Raw genomic sequence first — 19058 nt, forward strand, 5'->3', positions numbered from 1 at the left:
TGAGTGACTCATAATTTAAAAAAAAAACAGGTAATATATAACCATGAACTTCAAGATGCATGTATGACATGAAAATAAAGAGAGAATTATGAAAATTGCATGCCAAGTTTTTCTTGGCTAGTTATTTTTAGAGAGTCTTTCTGTACTTGAGTCAGTCAGGAAGTAAGCAATAAACACCAACTCAGGCAATGGCACCCCACTCCAGTACTCCTGCCTGGAAAATCCCATGGACGGAGGAGCCTGGTAGGCTGCAGTCCATGGGGTCGCAGAGTCTGACACAACTGAGTGATTTCACTTTCACGCATTGGAGAAGGAAATGGCAACCCACTCCAGTATTCTTGCCTGGAGAATCCCAGGGACGGCAGAGCCTGGTGGGCTGCCATCTAGGGGGTTGCACAGAGTCAGACACGACTGAAGTGACTTAGCAGCTACTAAGTTTTAAAAACCAAAAACATCCTGCTATCAAAAACCAAACAAAAAAGAAAAACATAATTTTCTGAAAAGACGTCAGGGCTTCACTGAATAGAAGGACGAGTCTGAAGAGGAGACAGAAACCAAGGCCTCTCTGGAGGGCCAAGACAAGCATCACAAATGACCCCACTGGATCCCACTGTCGTTAGGCACCACCACCATCATAAGTAAAGCCTACCCATATCTTGATCTTTGTTTTACTATTTTTTGCTTCAAAGTCCAGATAGTAGGTATTCTACGGCTCAAACCTAGATCACAAGCCCAGGGAACCAGAGGCCTTGGCCAGCTTCCTTGTGGGAACACAGGGTACTTGCTTTTGTAGTTTGGTTGACCAAACTGCAAACGATGGGAAGCTATTCGCATAGAGGGAAAAAGAGACGGGGAGTGGGAGGGAAGTCCCGCTGCCTCTAAAGGGGCAAATACCTGCTGTGGCACCGCTGATTATGAATATGTGCTAAGGTTGTTTTCAGTCTCTCTGGGACTAAGAATTTCCAGGAAGAAAAGAGTAGTCTTCCTGCTAGTCATACGAAGATGGGAATAGCAGGAAGTACATGAAGGAAAGATAGCCTTTTCTGTTTACTTTGAGATTATTAACCAAATCAGGAAATAAAATTATTTTATACTTGAGATCTAAAGAATTAAGTTTGACTCTTGAAATAGGTCCTTTGTAAGTGGACTTCAGCAGAGTCTTAGAAGGAATAGATGTTATTTAAAAAGTTTTATAGAACGTGGTTGATGATCCTACCAAAATGTTTGTTTTCTTTATACCTTTAATGAAATATTTCACCCACTTTTACTGTTTCAAGTACTCAAGTACAAATAATTTAGAGTTTTATATCTTTTGCTCCATATGTCCCCATACCTCTAATTCCTATGGAAATGAATCTTCCACTGGTTCCTCAAACAGGTCCAAAGCTTTCTTATTTTCTCTCTCGCCTGTTTTTTCTCCTTTATTTTGTCTCAGTAATGCTGTTATCATCATCATGCACCATTCAAGTAAAAACTGAAACATCTATTTGACTTCCTCTTTTTCCAATCTGTATATATTCAGTTGCCAATTTCTTTAATTTTACTCTTTAAAACTTTCTCCTATGTGCTCTATCTTCTCTACTCCTACCTGTTGACTTATTTCGAGCTTTTATCATCTCTCTCCTGGACTTTGGCAATAGCTCCCAATTTCTCTCCCTAACTTCAGACCTTTTCCCTTGAACACATCCTCCACATGGCTGCCAGTGAGCCCTGCATAGTGTAAATCAGGCTATATCACTCCCCTTGCTGCTTCATAGGCATGCAAGACCACCCATGATCCAACACCAGCCCACGCCTCCAAACACCTCTTTGCCTTACCCTCCTTGACGTTATCAGTGCTGAACTGGTTATCTTTCCCCAAGCAGGCAAAAAGAATTGGAAAGAGCTGGGAAAAAACACTGACTATGTAAGTCACGATGCATTTGCCCTTTTCCTGCCATTCTTCCTCTGCCACCAAAACCAGAGAAAAATCTAAAAGGGAGAGGTTGTGAAGGTGTGAAAGACCAGGACACTCACACCACACACACACACCCACACACACACCCATATACATACAGACTTTAAAGCTCTTAAGCCATAGGGGAGTTTAAAATGAAACTGGATTAAGTTTCAGAAAGCAAAAGTGATCAGAAACCTGTGGAATCCACTCAAACTTTAATTAAGAGTTGTTAAAGAGAAATTAGAGGTAGCAAAACTGAAAACAGGGGTTTTACAAAATAAACCAATTTATGTTTAAATCCCAAAGAATTGAGATTCCTCAGCAGTCTGACTTTCTTCTGGCATTATCTCTGTCTGGGGCAGTTTTCCTACTCGCTCTACTGCCTGGTGGATTCCTTCTTACCTACTCTATCTTTTAAGATTCTTTTTAGGGTAAGGGTTTTGTCTTACTCATCTTTTAACGCAGCATTTTTACACAGTGCCTGGTCCATAATTGACTCTCCATAAATAAATGTTGCATGAATGAATGATACGTTTGATTTAATTAGCGAGTTCCCAGAAATGCTAAATCACAATGACTAATTTTAATGAATTCCAATCTCTTATCCTTTTTAATTTTTTCTGACTTTATTATTTCCTGATTATTTTTTTTTTTGTATATAAATATTTTGACTGAAAACATTACCCTTGTTGTTGTTGTTCCGTTGCTAAGTCGTGTCCAACCCGTTGCAACCCCACGGACTGTAGCACACCACGCTTCCCTGTCCTTCACTATCTCCCAGACTTTTGCTCAAACTCGTTTCCGTTGACTCAATGATGCCATCCAACCATCTCATCCTCTGTCACCCTCTTCTCCTGCTCTCAATCTTTCCCAGCATCAGGGTCTTTTCCAGTGAGTCAGCTCTTTGTATCAGGTGGCCAAGGTATTGGAGCATACCCTACTTACATCTGTTTTCAAATGTTTATTTTTCAGGTTTTGACATAGTGATTTTTGACACAGGGATCATTCTATTCTTAAATTTGTTTTGTAGGTTTTCGGAACTTACATATTGATGACCAAATAACTCTCATCCAGTATTCTTGGATGAGTTTAATGGTATTTGGACTAGGATGGAGATCTTATAAGCATGTCAGTGGACAGATGCTATATTTTGCGCCTGATCTAATACTAAATGAGTAAGTAGTAACTTGACTTTTGTTGTTATTATTATCAAAAGTGTATATGTAGGATAATCTTGAAAACTACATTTCAGTAGATGATCATACACCCAGTGTCCTAAATAATAAAAATTTCCTGAAATGTTTCTTGGAACTACCTCAAAATATAACTTGAACTGACAGTATTAGTAAAAATGTATTATCTGTGATTTGCTATTTAGAGCTTTTACTTTTATTTCAATATATAGTAGTTGTTACAAATAAAAAATTTCTTAAACTTCAGAAATGTATCAAGAAATACATTTGGTCTTCTTAAAGACCAAATAAATGTTTAGTTTATCAAGTTAAAATTTTTACACTGGCAGTAATGAAGATAATGAAGTAAAAGAGGAATAATTTTGCTTAAAACTATTGACTTACCTTCAAAAAGTGAAAATATTATTTGTCTTCCTAGAGGATAAATTAGACTGGTAATTTATTTAAAACATTGAAAGATAATAAAAATTGAATCCAATTTGCTTGATTATATTGGAATTACTATAATTAACTTTCTACATATAACTTTAAACTGAATAAGAATCTTTTCATGAAAGTATTTGTACTGTCCTTAATTGAGTCTGTTGACTTAGAATTATATAAAATGATAAGTTATACTAAACTTTACTAAACTTACTAAATTTACTAAACTTACCAAACTTTACTAAACTTTAGAGATTGCAGGTAACTTTTATATATGTTATTCTATTTTATCCCACAGTCCCTTGAAATTTGTAAGGAATCAGCACCCTTTATTTCACAGTTCAGAAAACTAAGTCAGAGGAGACTTCGTAATTTGCCAAAGAATCCAAGTGATGGTTGGGATTAATTTTATCTCTCCTGAGTCAAATCTAGTTTTGTCTTGTTTTTCCCACCATTCCTGATCACTTCTTTGACTAATGCAGATACTACAAAATAGTACATAGCTGAGAAAATACCTTAAGTAAATGCCCTCGGTATTTCAGAATTCATGTTTGTCTTGTCAATTATGTAATGCTACTAATGTTCTCTTTTCTATATCACCATATATTTACTCTAAAATCATTCACAGTGTAGCCATTTTACACGAATATTTTAAACTGAATGCACCGAAGTATTCTACACTATTCAATTTCTGTGAATTCACTCTCCCATTGGATTGCACACAAAATTTTATATATTTTATCCACGAGGAAAAAATAACAGTAAATAAATATTTTCTGAGTGTTTCTCAGCACCTCATTTTTATTTATTTATTTATTTATTTTAATATTTTGCTAGAAGCTGGGGTGCGCGACCAGCCACGACCCATGCGTCTCTCCGCCAGCGTCCTCGCAGCTGCTCTCCCCTGCACCACATTTTTAACTGCTACAACTTTGCTCTCCTTTCTTGGGTTAGGTTTTTAAAATGTGATAGTAAAGGTGAATAGCAACATTAATCTTAGTTAATGTGTATTTAAAATAAACTTCCAACTTCAAAAATTTTTATCCTCAAAATCCATTAGTGTGAGTAAATTTAGAAGACATTTAAAATTCCAAATATTGAGTTTGTTTATAAAAAGTCATGTTCAATAAATAAGGTAATAATTAAAACTCATAATCGCTCATAAATTACCTAAACTAGCTAAGATCCTGTGTGTGTTTATTTTTTTTCCACTGTTGGCTTTTCTTTTGTGTGCTGTGTGTGGTGCAAGACAGCGGATGAAGGAGTCATCATTCTATTCATTATGCCTAACCATGTGGCAGATCCCACAGGAGTTTGTGAAGCTTCAAGTCAGCCAAGAAGAGTTCCTCTGTATGAAAGTATTGCTACTTCTTAATACAAGTGAGTGAGTATAAGTAACTGAATGCAAGAGATTTACTTTTTCAATTTTTAATTCATTAAGGAAGTCTCAAACAACAGTACTATTGTATGATTATAGATGAGTTATGAATCTTAATGAGTTGGAAACTGCAAAAGAGAAGCACCTATAGACTATAATAAAGTTACCTCATATTTCTCAGATTTTATCTATCACCTAATACTAAAATAGCCCATCAAGTAAGCCAGTTTCTATTCTTTTTTTGGGTAAAACATGATTAAATAACTTTTTCTTATTCATCTAATTAACTATTATAAACTAATTAATACTGCATAAACACAGACTATGCTTCCCTTCACCCCCACCCTACAAAGGATTTACTCTATAAAACACACAGTTTTATTTGTAACTGTTCACTTTATGTCAGGATAGTCTAACAGTTATAACACATAACTGCAAGAATCAGTAGCATAATATAATAACAGTTTATGGACCACTCACAGTCAGTCCAGTGGGTTGGCCAAGAAAACCCAGGCTCCTTTCATCCAGAGGCTCTACCCTTTGTATCAGCTTGGAGCCTTCCATTTTATCTGACTAGAAGATGAGCACTGAGTAAGAGAAGGTTTGAAGACTAGATCTGGAACTATCTTCCACCCACGTTCTTTGGTCCACCCTAATTGCAGGAGAGCTAGGGAACGCCCCTTAGCTGTGTACCCCGAAGAAATAGCACTGGTCACCACAAGAGTGGGCAGACGTCCATTCATTTATTCTCACACACAAAGAACATGTGCCCCCCTGCCTCCATGGATCTCCCAGGATCTGAGTGGAAAACTTTTTAAATTGCTTCCACCTTTTACCCCTTCCTGTGTCCTTCCCACACACAGGTAGACTCAACCTTGACTGTTTGAATTGGTTCCTCCTTCAGTCATTGTGATTTGAAAGGAAACCACAGAGAGCTAAGAACTGAGGGTAGAAAGTGAGATAGGAGTCTTTCTCAGAAAAGATTTCTGCAAGGATTTCCTTCTAGAGGCATGAATCTTACATGGTAAGGCCAGGGGAGCATATCAAGAGGAAAGGCAGAAAAGCTGAACTCTTAAGAAGGCAGTTTACCTCACGAAGTCTGTGCCCAGACAGAGATTAATACAGGATCTAGGGAACCATAGCCTTTTACCCGACCCTTGGAAACTCTATCGGGAACACAGACCTTCAAGCATAATTTGATTAAAAAAAAGCACAGTGTAGACAAAGGAATTGATATGGGACTGGCCAACAGTCAACTGAAAGAACTTTAATAATGCAGCAGTTAACTCCTGTCAATTCTCTTCTTGGTCGTAATGAATTCAATAGTAGATATATCATAGATGGTCCTAGGTCTCCCAAATTAGTTGATAGCATTAACATAAAACTGTATTTATGGGTAGGCTACATTATGCAGGGAGCCAAACAAGCCCTAAACCTCAGTAGCTTTCAAAAAGCTTAAGTACTTATTCTCCTTACTATATTTTCACTGCAGATCTACAGGGAGACTCATTGTTATTGCTCAGGTGTTCAGGCAGATGGAGGCAGCGTCTTGACACCTGCCTCCATAATCACTAGAGCAGTGCTAAGGGAAGGCAGTTGTAAGGAAAGGAAGGGAGATACACATGACTCCCACTCACATACCATGGAAGGCAAGGCTTTCAGCCATTTGCAACTTTAAGAAAAGGGAAAATCATGTACTCAGTGAATAGTACTATGTATATAAACATATATAATTATTTAGTATTATATGTAATAATTTGTGTAATAAAATCTACACAAATTTTAATGGGATTTTGAGGAGACACTTGGCACAGCTATTGAAATTCATCTTTAAATCTTAAAAAATAGGTATTACAAAAATATGGGGATAGGGAGAGAATTAGAAAGTTAGAATAATTAATAATGTGGAAAATACATACTCTGAATTCTTAGTCAAATCAGACTATATATACTAGAACTTTATATCCTATAATGGAAACAGTAGAAGTCTTTGAGTATGGAACAAATAAATATTGTTGAGAAAAGAAGCTTTATGTTTGAGGAAAACTTAGTTTGAATATTTAGCTCAAATTGTATCCTAAAATAAGTGGCTCATAGTTGTAAACACTTTAGCTTGTTAAAAATAAGCTAAAAGGAATAAAAATGAGAAATCTCAAAGAATACTTTTTAAAAATATATGCAATAGAAAAGTTGGCCAAAGAAAAGTTCAATGACTTGATAAGAATTTAAACCACCCATTTGCCATTAAAAATTAAAATACAGATATCCAGGAAAATATGGCAGGTTGAATACACACTTTAATAATTGTTCCTTTTAAACTACATAAAACTATTAGTCAAGGGATTTCTTTAAAAATAAAATAAAGTAAATAAAATGAAAGAAATATCAGTAGCAATAAAATCCCACAAGCCAGCAAGCAGAAACTAATTTAGTGTACCTGAGAAAGTGGAGGGCTTCCTGGGTGGTTCAGTGGTAAAGAACCTGCCTGCCAGGAGACACAGAAGATGCAAGGTTCTGTCTTTGGGTCAAGAAGATCCTCTGGAGGGGGAAATGGCAACCTGCTCCAGTATTCTTGCCTGGCAGAACCCATGGACAGAGGAGCCTGGCAGGCCACAGTTCACGTGGTCTCAAAGAGCCAGATGTGACTGAATGAGAAAGTGGTTTCTAAGCCAGAAGTAAGAAAAGTCAAAAAGCAAGTACTGTGATTTGTATCACTGAACCTCTAACATGTTTTGCAGTTAGTGACAACAGTGATCTTTTTTTTTTAATGAGAGTGAAAGTAGAATTAAAAACACCAAGTTCTCTTGAAAATGTGTTTCTAAATATCCACCAATGTTGCAGTTGTTCTGCAACTAAGGCAGAGATTGTAGGTTTATTCCCTGAAGAGGATGTAACAGAAGGCAGTTGGGTTGGTAGACTGCAGGCACTGATGAGGGTGAAGGGGGATAGTGTGAACAGATTAAGATTATATACCAAATGTTGAGACAACACCCTCCAAAATCACCAGGCCTCTAGAACACTGTCATCCAGGTTTATATAGGAAAATGATAGGAAAATGAAAGGATTTAGACAGCAAGGAGATCCAACAAGTCCATCCTAAAGGAAATCAGTCCTGAATATTCATTGGAAGGACAGATAGGAAAATGAAAGATTCTTTTATAAAGAATTTATTAAGCTAGAAAAAAAAAAAGAACTAAATATGCTAATAGCAAGGCTTTCTCTTTGAAATAGCTCAGCCAGAATGCCCTACACTAAAGCTTACAGTCTATAATGACTACTCATTCAAACAGAACTAGCAATCAGCTTTTTAGTTTCCATGCTTGAATATAAATAAACAACAAGGGCATCTGAGGAAGGTCTTTGGTATCAAACATAAAGACAAAATAGAAAAATAATTTAGAGGAAAGAGAGACCATGGAGAAATTTAAAAGCTATCCTTCGTTGTTGTTGAGTCACCCAGTCATGTCCGGCTCTTTGCGACCCCATGGACTGCAGCACGCTAGGCTTCCCTGTCCTTCACCATCTCCCAGAGCTTGTTCAAACTCATGTCCATTGAGTCAGTGATGCCATCCAACCATCTCATCCTCTGTCATCCCCTTCTTCTCCTGCCTTCAATCTTTCCCAGCATCAGGGTCTTTTCCAGTGAGTCAGGTCTTCGCATCAGGTGGCCAAAGTATTGGAGTTTCATTTTCAGCATCAGTCCTTCCAATGAATATTCGGGACTGATTTCCTTTAGGATGGACTGGTTGGATCTCCTTACTGTCCAAGGGACTCTCAAGAGTCTTCAACACCACAGTTCAAAAGCATCAATTCTTCAGCAGTCAGCCTTTTCATGGTCCAACTCTCATATCCATACATGACTACTGGAAGTGAAAGTTGCTCAGTCATGTCTGACTCTTTGTGACCCCATGGACTATACAGTCCATGGAATTCTCCAGGCCAGAATACTGGAGTGGGTAGCCCTTCTCTTCTCCAGGGGATCTTCACAACTCAGGGATCAAGCCAGGTCTCCGGCATTGCAGGTAGATTCTTTACCAGCTGAGCCACAATTACTACTGGAAAAACCATAGCTTTGACTAGCTTTGTCAGCAAAGTAACATCTCTGCTTTTTAATATGCTGTCTAGGATGGTCATATCTTTTCTTTCAAGGAGCAAGCATCTTTTGATTTCATGGCTGCAGTCACCACCTGCAGTGATTTTGGAGCCCAAGAAAATAAAGTCTGCCACTGTTTCCATTGTTTCCCCATGTATTTGCTATGAAATGATGGGACCGGATGCCATGATCTTCGTTTTTTGAATGTTGAGTTTTAAGCCAACTTTTTCACTCTCCTCTTTCACCTTCATCAAGAGACTCTTTAGTTCCTCTTTGCTTTCTGCCATAAGGGTAGTGTCATCTACATATCTAAGTGAATGAGTGAGTGAAAGTTTCTCAGTCATGTCTGATTCTTTGTGACCCCATGGTCTGTAGCCTGCCAGGCTCCACTGTCCATGGAATTCTCTAGGGAAGAATACTGGACTGGTTTGCCATTCCCTTCTCCAGGGGATCTTCCTAACCCAGGGATTGAACCCAGGTCTCCCACAGTGCAGGGGATTCTTTACCATCTGAGCCACCAGGAAAGCCCTATCTCCATATCTGAGGTTATTTATATTTTTCCTGGCAATCTTGATTCTAGCTTGCGCTTTATCCAGCCCAGCATTTTGCATGATGCATGACAACTACATGAAAGTTAAACAAGCAAGGTGACAGTATACAACCTTGTACTCCTTTCCCAATTTGGAACCAGCCCATTATTCCATGTCTGGTTCTAACTGTTGCTTCTTGTCCTGCATACAGTTTTTGCAGGAAGGAAGGAAGTTGGTCTGGTATTCCCATCCCTTTAAGAATTTTCCAGTTTATTTTGATCTACACAGTCAAAGGCTTTAGCATAGTCAGTGAAGCAGAAGTAGCGGGTTTTCTGGAATTGTCTTGCTTTTTCTAAGATCCAGCAGATTCTGGCAATTTGATCTGTTGTTCCTCTGCCTTTTCTAAATCCAGTTGAACATGTGGAAGTTCTCGGTTCGTGTACTGTTGAAGCCTCACATGGAGAGTTTTGAGGATTCCTTTGATAGTGTGTGAGATGAGTGCAATTGTGCAGTAGTTTGAATATTCTGTGACATTGCCTTTCTTTGGGATTGAAATGAAAACTGACCTTTTCCAGTCTTGTGGCCACTGCTGAGCTTTCCAAATTTGCTGGCATACTGAGTGCAGCACTTTCACAGCATCATCTTTTAGGATTTGAAATAGCTCAGCTGGAATTCCATCACCTCCACTAGCTTTGTTTGTAGTGATGCTTCCTAAGGCCCAGTTGACTTCGCACTCCAGAATATATGGCTCTTGGTGAGTGATCACACCATTGTGATTATCTGGGTCATGAAGATCTTTTTTGTGTAGTTCTTCTGTGTCTTCTTGCCACCTCTTGTTAATATCTTCTGCTTCTGTAAGGTCTATACCGTTTCTGTCCTTTATTGAGCCCATTTTTGCATGAAATGTTCCCTTGGTATCTCTAATTTTCTTGAAGAGATCTCTAGTGTTTCCCATTCTGTTGTTTTCCTCTGTTTGTTTGCAGCGTTCACTTAGGAAGACTTTCTTATCTCTCCTTGCTATTGTTTGGAACTCTGCCTTCAGATGGATATATCTTTCCTTTTCTCCTTTGCCTTTCACTTCTCTTCTTTAGAAAGATAAAAGAACATATTCTATTCATGAAACAATACTGAATATATGAAAAAGGAAAACACAAAGAAAAGAATCCTTGGAAATATATATATATATATATATAATTTTAAAGTACCTAGAGACTCACTCCTGCCTGGAAAATCCCATGGATGGAGGAGCCTGGTGGGCTGCAGTCCATGGGGTCGCTAAGAGTCGGACACGACTGAGCAACTTCACTTTCACTCTTCACTTTCATGCATTGCAGAAGGAAATGGCAACCCACTCCAGTGTTCTTGCCTGGAGAATCCCAGGGACGGGGGAGCCTGGTGGCTGCCGTCTATGGGGTCACACAGAGTCGGACACGACTGAAGTGACTTAGCAGCAGTAGCTGCAGAGACTTTGAAAGTTGGAAAACTTCTCAAAAGCAGAGGAAAAAATATCACCATTCAGAAGGAAGTGTGCTTGTGTGCATGCTCGGTCATTTAGTCATGTCCAACTCTTTGTGACCCTATTGATTGTAGCCCACCAGGCTCCTCAGTCCTTGGAACTCCCAGGTAAGAATACTGGAATGAGTTGCCATTTCCTTCTCCAGAGGATCTTCCAACCCAGGGATTGAACTTGTATCTCCTGCAGGCAGATCTTTTCCACTGAGCCACCTTGGATGCCCTAAATAGATGTTGGCAAAATTTAAAACTTCGGTGCATCAAAGGACCCAACACAAAGAAAGGTTAATCCATTGATTTGGTGAAAATATTGAAAAAGCTATCTGCTAAAGTAAGAGTATTAATATCCAGATGACATAAAGAATCTCTGCAATCCAACAACAACAAAAAATAAACCAATTTAAAAATAAAGGCCTTAATAGACATTTCTCAAAAGATTTACAAATAGCCATTAAGCACATGAAAAGATGCTCAGCATCACTAATCATTAGAGAAGCACAAAAGCCACAGGTGGATACCACTTCACACCCATCGGTATGGTTACTTACTCTCAGTAAAACAAAAAAATTATGCTTGGAAAGAAATCCTAGTTAATTCTATATGACTTGACTGTGGTAACATTTTACATAGCTAAAATAATAAACACTGAATATTTATCTAAGAAATATTATGAAAATTATATTAGGAAGATGAGGCACAGGAAATTCTTCATATGAGTATATGATTGTGGTGTAGGGGTGATCGGAGAAGGCAATGGCACCCCACTCCAGTACTCTTGCCTGGAAAATCCCATGGATGGAGGAGCCTGGTGGGCTGCAGTCCATGGGGTCGCTAAGAGTCGGACACGACTGAGGAACTTCACTTTCACTTTTCACTTTCATGCATTGGAGAAGGAAATGGCAACCCACTCCAGTGTTCTTGCCTGGAGAATCCCAGGGACTGGGGAGCCTGGTGGGCTGCCGTCCATGGGGTCGCACAGAGTCGGACATGACTGAAGTGACTTAGCAGCAGCATAGGGGTAATGATCTGGAATATGGAAATAGAGCTTTAGCCCTATTTTCCATACTGTTAAGAATTCAAATAACAGCAATATAAGGGTGTCACTTAAGAAGGAAAGACCAAAATAAATAGTTGAAAAAATTGAAAGCATTGGCTTTCTGAGCATGGGAAAATTGGGGTTGCCTAGGTAGGACTCTTTGCCTTAATAAAGTTACAGCACTGATTAAATATTTTAAAACTGGGCTTTAAACCACAAACAGAAAATATATCTTAGTGCAAAAATAAATGAGTAAAAACCAGAAAAAAATTTTAAATAAAACCAAATTACTAATAAGCATTAAAAACTTATTCAACCTCACTAACAATTGGAGAAATGAAAATGAGATGATATTTTATTTTTCTGTCTAAAAAAAAAGATTACCCTAAATGAAAATTGCTCAGAACCAACCACCCAACATAAATAGTAAGAAGTGTTGATAATTTAGAAATATATTTTTTGAGTGTTAAGAAAGTTAATACCTTTTACTCTAATAATTCCACTTATAAGAATATATCCTTTAAATATCATAAATGACATCATAGTGTCCGACTCTTTGCGACCCCATGGACTGCAGCACGCCAGGCTTCTGTGTCCATCACCAACGCCCAGAGCTTACTCAAACTCATGTCCACTGACTTGGTGATGCCATCCAACCATCTCATCCTCTGTTGTCCCCTTCTCCTCCTGCCCTCAATCATTCTCAGCTTTAGGGTCTTTTCCAATGAGTCAGTTCTTCCCATCAGGTGGCCAAAGTATTAGAGTTTCAGCTTCAGCATCAGTCCTTCCAATGAATATTCCGGACTGATTTTCTTTAGGAAGGACTTGTTGGTTCTCCTTGCAGTCCAAGGGACTCTCAAGAGTCTTCTCCAACACCACAGTTCAAAAGCATTAATTCTTCAGCACTCAGCTTTCTTTATAGTGCAACTCTCACGTCCATACATGACTACTGGAAAAACCGTAGCTTTGACTAGATGGACCTTTGTTGGCAAAATAATGTCTCTGCTTTTTAATATGCTGTCTAGGTTGGTCATAGCTTTTCTTCCAAGGGGCAAGTGTCTTTTAATTTCATGGTTGCAGTTGCTATCTGCAGTGATTTTGGAGCCCCCAAAAATAAAATCTGTCACTGTTTCCACTGTTTCCCCATCTATTTGCCATGAAGTGATGGGACCGGATGCCATGATCTTAGTTTTCTGAATGTTGAGCTTTAAGACAATTTTTTCACTCTCTTCTTTCACTTTCATCAGAAGGCTCTTTAGTTCTTCTTTGCTTTGTGCCATAACAGTGATTTCATCAACATATCTGAGGTTATTGATATTTCTCCCGGAAATCTTGATTCCAGCTTGTGCTTCCTCCAGCCCAGCGTTTCTCATGATGTACTCTGCATAGAAGTTAAATAAGCAGGGTGACAGTATACAGCCTTGACGTACTCCTTTTCATGGAGCCAGTCTGTTGTTCCATGTCCCGTTCTAACTGTTGCTTCCTGACCTGCATACAGGTTTCTCAAGAGGCAGGTCAGGTGGTCTTATATTCCCATCTCTTCAAAAATTTTCCAGTTTCTTGTGGTCCACATAGTCAAAGGCTTTGGCATAGTCCATAAAGCAGAAGTAGATGTTTTTCTGGAACTCTCTTGCTTTTTTGATGATCCAGCTGAGGTTGGCAATTTGATCTCTGGTTTCTCTACATTTTCTAAATCCAGCTTGAACATCTGGAAGTTCACATTTCACGTGCTGTTGAAGCCTGTCTTAGAGAATTTTGAGCATTCCTTTACTAGCGTGTGAGATGAGTGCAAGTATTGTTTATATTAGTAAAATATTGCATGATGCAAGTGTTGAATGATAAAATAATTAAATAACTTGCATTTACTACACATTTCTGTGATATTAAATTTTATGTGAGAATTAAAACATTCATATATGAACAATTTTAATGATTTAATTATGTAAATATTCTCAATATAATATTATTAAATATCCCAAACTATTGGATTGTAGGATCTCAGGTGACTTATAATTTTCTTTGTATTTTCAGTATTTTTCAAAATTCTTCTAATTGATACACATTGTTTTTAAATAACTAAATCAAAAATAAGTATTTTTTAAAGTATTCTCATCTAAAATAGCAAGCATATTGCTAACTGCCCTTGACTCAGTCTCTCCCACTTGCCACTAATATATTTACAAGAAATGCTGAAAACCCACATATGAAATCAATAAGAATCTCAGAGAAAATTCTCCAGTCATGTAATGCTGAGTAATAATTAAGAAAACAATGAATTAATATAAAGAGCTCAAATAAAATAGAAATAACTTTTTTATAGCTGGTTCATCATAGATCTGAAATCTAAGGAAGAGAGTAGAAAGGAGAATAATTTCCAGAGATATCCCAGGAGCATGGGATGAGAGTCTAGTGATTAGATTATCATATCCTGGGAGCATGTTGTTAGTGGTTGATACTAATAGCATGAGGCAGGATGAGATTAGGCCTGATTTTCCTGAAGTAAGGATAATTGCTTCAAGTCTGGTCCTCAACAGGTAGATGATAGTGTCGAAGGCTTTGGGTTACTAGTTTTCCAGCTCTTTAAAGCCCAATGAGAAAACAATACTTCAGTAATCAGAAGAAAAAATAATTTTATAGTCATGGTGAAGAGTGAGGGAGATGTGAAAATTGGTTGGGATTGTTAAAAAGAGTTATGGATGTTTAAAATAGTTGCTATATGAAGTAAAGGGAATAGGTTATGATATTATATGTTATAACACTATATGTTATGATACACATACAGTTAAGTTTACTAGGTAAGTTAAAGAACATCTCAGCTTATTTTAGAGCCATATTAATGGGTTATGCATTTGACTTAGCATCTGCTCAAAAGAGCATCTGACATTATTGTACATTCCTGTCTCAAATATTTAGTTTAAGTTTACAACTGTGCATATGCTGCATCTTTTTTGTTTTTTGTCTCCTGACTATTGATACAAGAGAAAGTCATTGATGTCAAGACAGGCTTCAACATGATATACATACAGTTAAGTTTTCAGTTGGCGCAAAAGTGTCCTATTGCCCAAATTACCTAAGTCCCTTTTCTACTGAGGATCTGAGCTCTTGAAGACTCTAAACCAGAGTTAACTCTTAGTTTCTATTGGCTTATTATCTCTGGCCTTCTTTTACCAAGGGAAGTAGAAGCCAAGGTCTGTTGGGATGCAGGGAATAAAGAAAGAGGTTTTTTAAAAGCTTTATTTATCTACCTTTGCTGGAGACATAGAGTTGACTTTGCTCAAATGAAGTACACTTCTCTCTAGAAATATTGCTAAAGGTGAAGATCATAAATATCTAGATGCATAAATCCATAGATTATGTGATTTTTCTTTCAGTAATCTGGATATAGTTGCAGAAATTTCACTTATGGTTGAAGATTTGTTTGTGGGACAGTTGCGACCGAAGTAAAAGGAAATAAGGGAGCTGGGAGTTCTGGTAATAGAGTTGCTAAAGAAACCAACCAGGACCTCTCAGACAGGTCACAACAGAAGAACCAGAAAGACTTAGGAGAAAGGCTGTAGGTTTATTGACTATGTAGTGGAAACAAGAGAATGGGCTATAGTAGGGTGCTGTGCCTAAGATTTGGATGTATGAATTAAAGGTTTCTGAGGTAGAAGTGTGAATTACCAGTTAACATCATAATGGAAATGAGAGGCATTTAACAATAAAATCAGCAACAAAATTGGAGTATTTACCATTACTGTTATTATTTAATATTGTTCTGGAAGACTTAAACAATGTATTGAACCATGAAGGAGAGATGACAGCTACAACTGTTGGAAAGGAGAAAATAAGGATATTATTTGAGTATGATATTGTTGTATACCAAAAAAAAAAAAAAGATAATCCAACAAAAACTGTTAGAGTTAACAATATTAATAAATGAATACATAAATAAAATAGAGTATAGCCAAGTGGCTGAATATAAGAGAAAATGCAAACATCAATGACTTTCTCTTGTATCAATAGTCAGGAGACAAGACAAAAAAAAAGATGCTGCATATGTATAGTTGTAAACTTAAACTAAATATTTGAGGCAGGAATGTACAATAATGTCAGATGCTCTTTTGAGCAGATGCTAAGTCAAATGCATAATCCATTAATATGGCTCTAAAATAAGCTGAGATGTTCTTTAACTTACCTGGTTGTTGTTACCATATTCTTCAAAAGAACTAGAAGTTTTACATGTCCTAAAACTGTTCGTAGCACTCTTTTCTATTTAGATATTTGTTTCTAGAGTTGCGTATCAAAAGAAATCACTGTACAGTTCAGAAATTTATATTATAAAGTGTTAGGGTCATCTTTTTAAACATAACTGCCACTTGTAATTATCTTCTTACAGTTCCTTTAGAAGGACTAAGAAGTCAGAACCAGTTTGAAGAGATGAGATCAAGTTACATTAGAGAACTCATCAAGGCAATTGGTTTGAGGCAAAAAGGAGTTGTCCCTAGCTCACAGCGTTTCTATCAGCTTACAAAACTTCTTGATAACTTGCATGATGTAAGTATTTTGGTTTTTAGAATATCAGTGATTGTTTTCTGAATTCTATCTATTACTTTAGTGTGAAGTACAAGGTTTACTTCATGTGTGTTCATCAAATTTGTTTGTACTTAGACTTTAAAACAGTACTTGCATCATACCGCTCACAATTTATATTGTGCTTTTTTCATTTTCAGTATAGATCACTGAAATATCCTTTTACTAGCATTTGTGAAATTTGTTGATAGGAATTGTGATACATATTCCTGAAAATGCTCCAAAATGTTAAGTTAGAAAATATTTTATGTAAACTGGAAAAGCAAAGATAGGGACGTGGAGAATAAGACTCTCATACCATTTTGGGTGGAGTTATAAGTCAGCAACAATGCTGATGGATAATCTAGCAGCGAGTGGTAATAGTTAAAGGTTGCATTCTTTCAAATCCCCACTTTTTAGGGTTTATCTTAAATAATTAGGCAAGTATTTAAGATATGTATGCCTCACTGCTTATACATGAAGGAAAAAAAAAAAAAACACCTTAGAAATGCCTAACACCAAACTGGATAAATATATAGGGTTCTGGAAATTACAATTACAATACAATTCTGGAAATTAATCCAGCCATACATCTTAGTCAAGATGTATTGCATACAAACTTTTATCATTACTGTGTTCAGAAACACTAAAATAATAAAGGCATAAAAATCTCTCTGCTCATTAGATCAAATATGAGGCCTCACTGCTGAATGTGAACAGCCAAGAATTATTAGCCATTTAGATAAAAGTCTCTCAAATGTAAGGCAGAGAACAAAATAAACAGAAAAAAAAATGTAACTTGAAGGAAAAAGCTCCAGTGCAGATAACAGAAGAAAGCATCAAAAATTAAAATACTCACAGAAGTAAGAATGATGGTGCATCCATGAAAAAAGACTAGAAAACATTTTAAAAAGAACATTTAGTGAGAAAATACTTTTGGATAATTAAAGGAGGGCATAAATTAAAAATTCAATATAAATATAAAACTTAGAAAATATAAATCTCAGGAAAACTCAGATAAAAGTAACAAAAAAGAAAAAGATATGAAAATGTAGAGAGATAGCAAATTTAGGGGATTAACCCACAGGGCTTCATTTTCTAGTTCGTAGTAATCTCCAAAAGAAAGAGTGGAAAAAATCAAGGAGAGGAAATTGCATAAGTAATCTTAAAAGAAAGATTGCTAGAACTGAAGGATATGAATTTTCTGAGCATAAGGGCCCAGTATACAGACTCAACCCAATTGAACCAGGCACATTATTGTAAAATTTTAGCATACCCAGGATAAAGAGGGTATCCTAAAATATACCAGTGAAAAAAGAAGCAAGTCACATCAAATCCTCAGGATTCGGAATGTTGTAGAATTTCTCAACAAAAATACTGGAACCCAGAAAATAATGGAGAATTTTGAAGGAAAGAAAAATCTTCAAAGAATTTTGTACCAGCCAAACCATCAAACAAATATGATGGCATCATGAAAGTATTTTCAGACTTTCAAGGTCTCCTAGACCTTACCTCAAATACAGCCTTTCTCAAGGGCATCTGCAGGATTTCTTACAACAGAACCCTGGCGTAAGCCAAAGGAGTATGAGATTCAACCCAGGAGAGACACAAAGGGGTGTCCCAGCACAGTAATTAATGCACAGGGTTTCAGGGTACTAGCACCAAGAAAAAAAAAGTTAGATTTGAGATATTACTAATTGTATGAACATACTGAAGTACGTTTTTACAATTCTGTCAGAGAATTTGACTATGGCTTTGTGATAAATATAGAAAAAACCAACAAAAAAAGCAGAAAAACATGAGGTGATTAGCACTAGCAAAATTAAAGTAACTCATATAGGAAAGGAAATGTAATCCAGCAAGAAACAATAAAAATTTTTATAATATAAATGCTAGATATTGATTTAGTCAAACATTGAGATATATCTATATAGAGAATAGGAAGAAGAGAAAGTATGTGTAGTTGAGGAGATGGGTGTATAATACAAGAAAGCTAAATCCTTATTTAATAGGATCTTAATAATGTAAACTTTGGGAAATATAATTTATTAGAAATACAGAGGTAAATATCAAATGACCCAAACTAAAGTAATTCAAAGTGGTTGCATCTGTGTTTTTGCTCCTGTAGGTCTTGCAGTACTATCTGACTTTCAAAAATATGTGCAAAATATTATTTTGACAGAATTAAAATTAGATTAAAATGATGCCTTCCTGGCAGCGCAGTGGTTAAGACTCTGTGCTGCCAGTGCAGGGGGTGTGGGATTGATCCCTGGTTGGGGAACTAAGATCCTGTATGCAGTATAGTGTGGCCAAAAAAAAGTTAGATTAACATGAATCGGGTTGGGTTGTTTGTATTGACATAGAAGAGTTTGCCTATTGTTATGTGGGAAAAGCTGGATTAAG

The 19058-nt window shown here is 36.9% G+C and overlaps 1 protein-coding gene across 3 annotated transcripts in view; it reads left to right on the forward strand.

Moving 5' to 3' along the window:
- The window catches only part of PGR (progesterone receptor), a 128218-nt gene that overhangs the window by 92696 nt on the left and 16464 nt on the right, over positions 1-19058 (forward strand). For all 3 annotated transcript variants that reach the window (XM_061440138.1, XM_061440139.1, XM_061440140.1), the window contains 3 exons: positions 2970-3114; positions 4805-4935; positions 16483-16640. In XM_061440138.1, coding sequence (XP_061296122.1) covers positions 2970-3114; positions 4805-4935; positions 16483-16640 — 434 coding nt within the window. The remainder of the gene's footprint in view (positions 1-2969; positions 3115-4804; positions 4936-16482; positions 16641-19058) is intronic.

Source organism: Bos javanicus, chromosome 15 (genome assembly GCF_032452875.1).
Source record: "Bos javanicus breed banteng chromosome 15, ARS-OSU_banteng_1.0, whole genome shotgun sequence".
Classification (NCBI taxonomy): domain Eukaryota; kingdom Metazoa; phylum Chordata; class Mammalia; order Artiodactyla; family Bovidae; genus Bos; species Bos javanicus.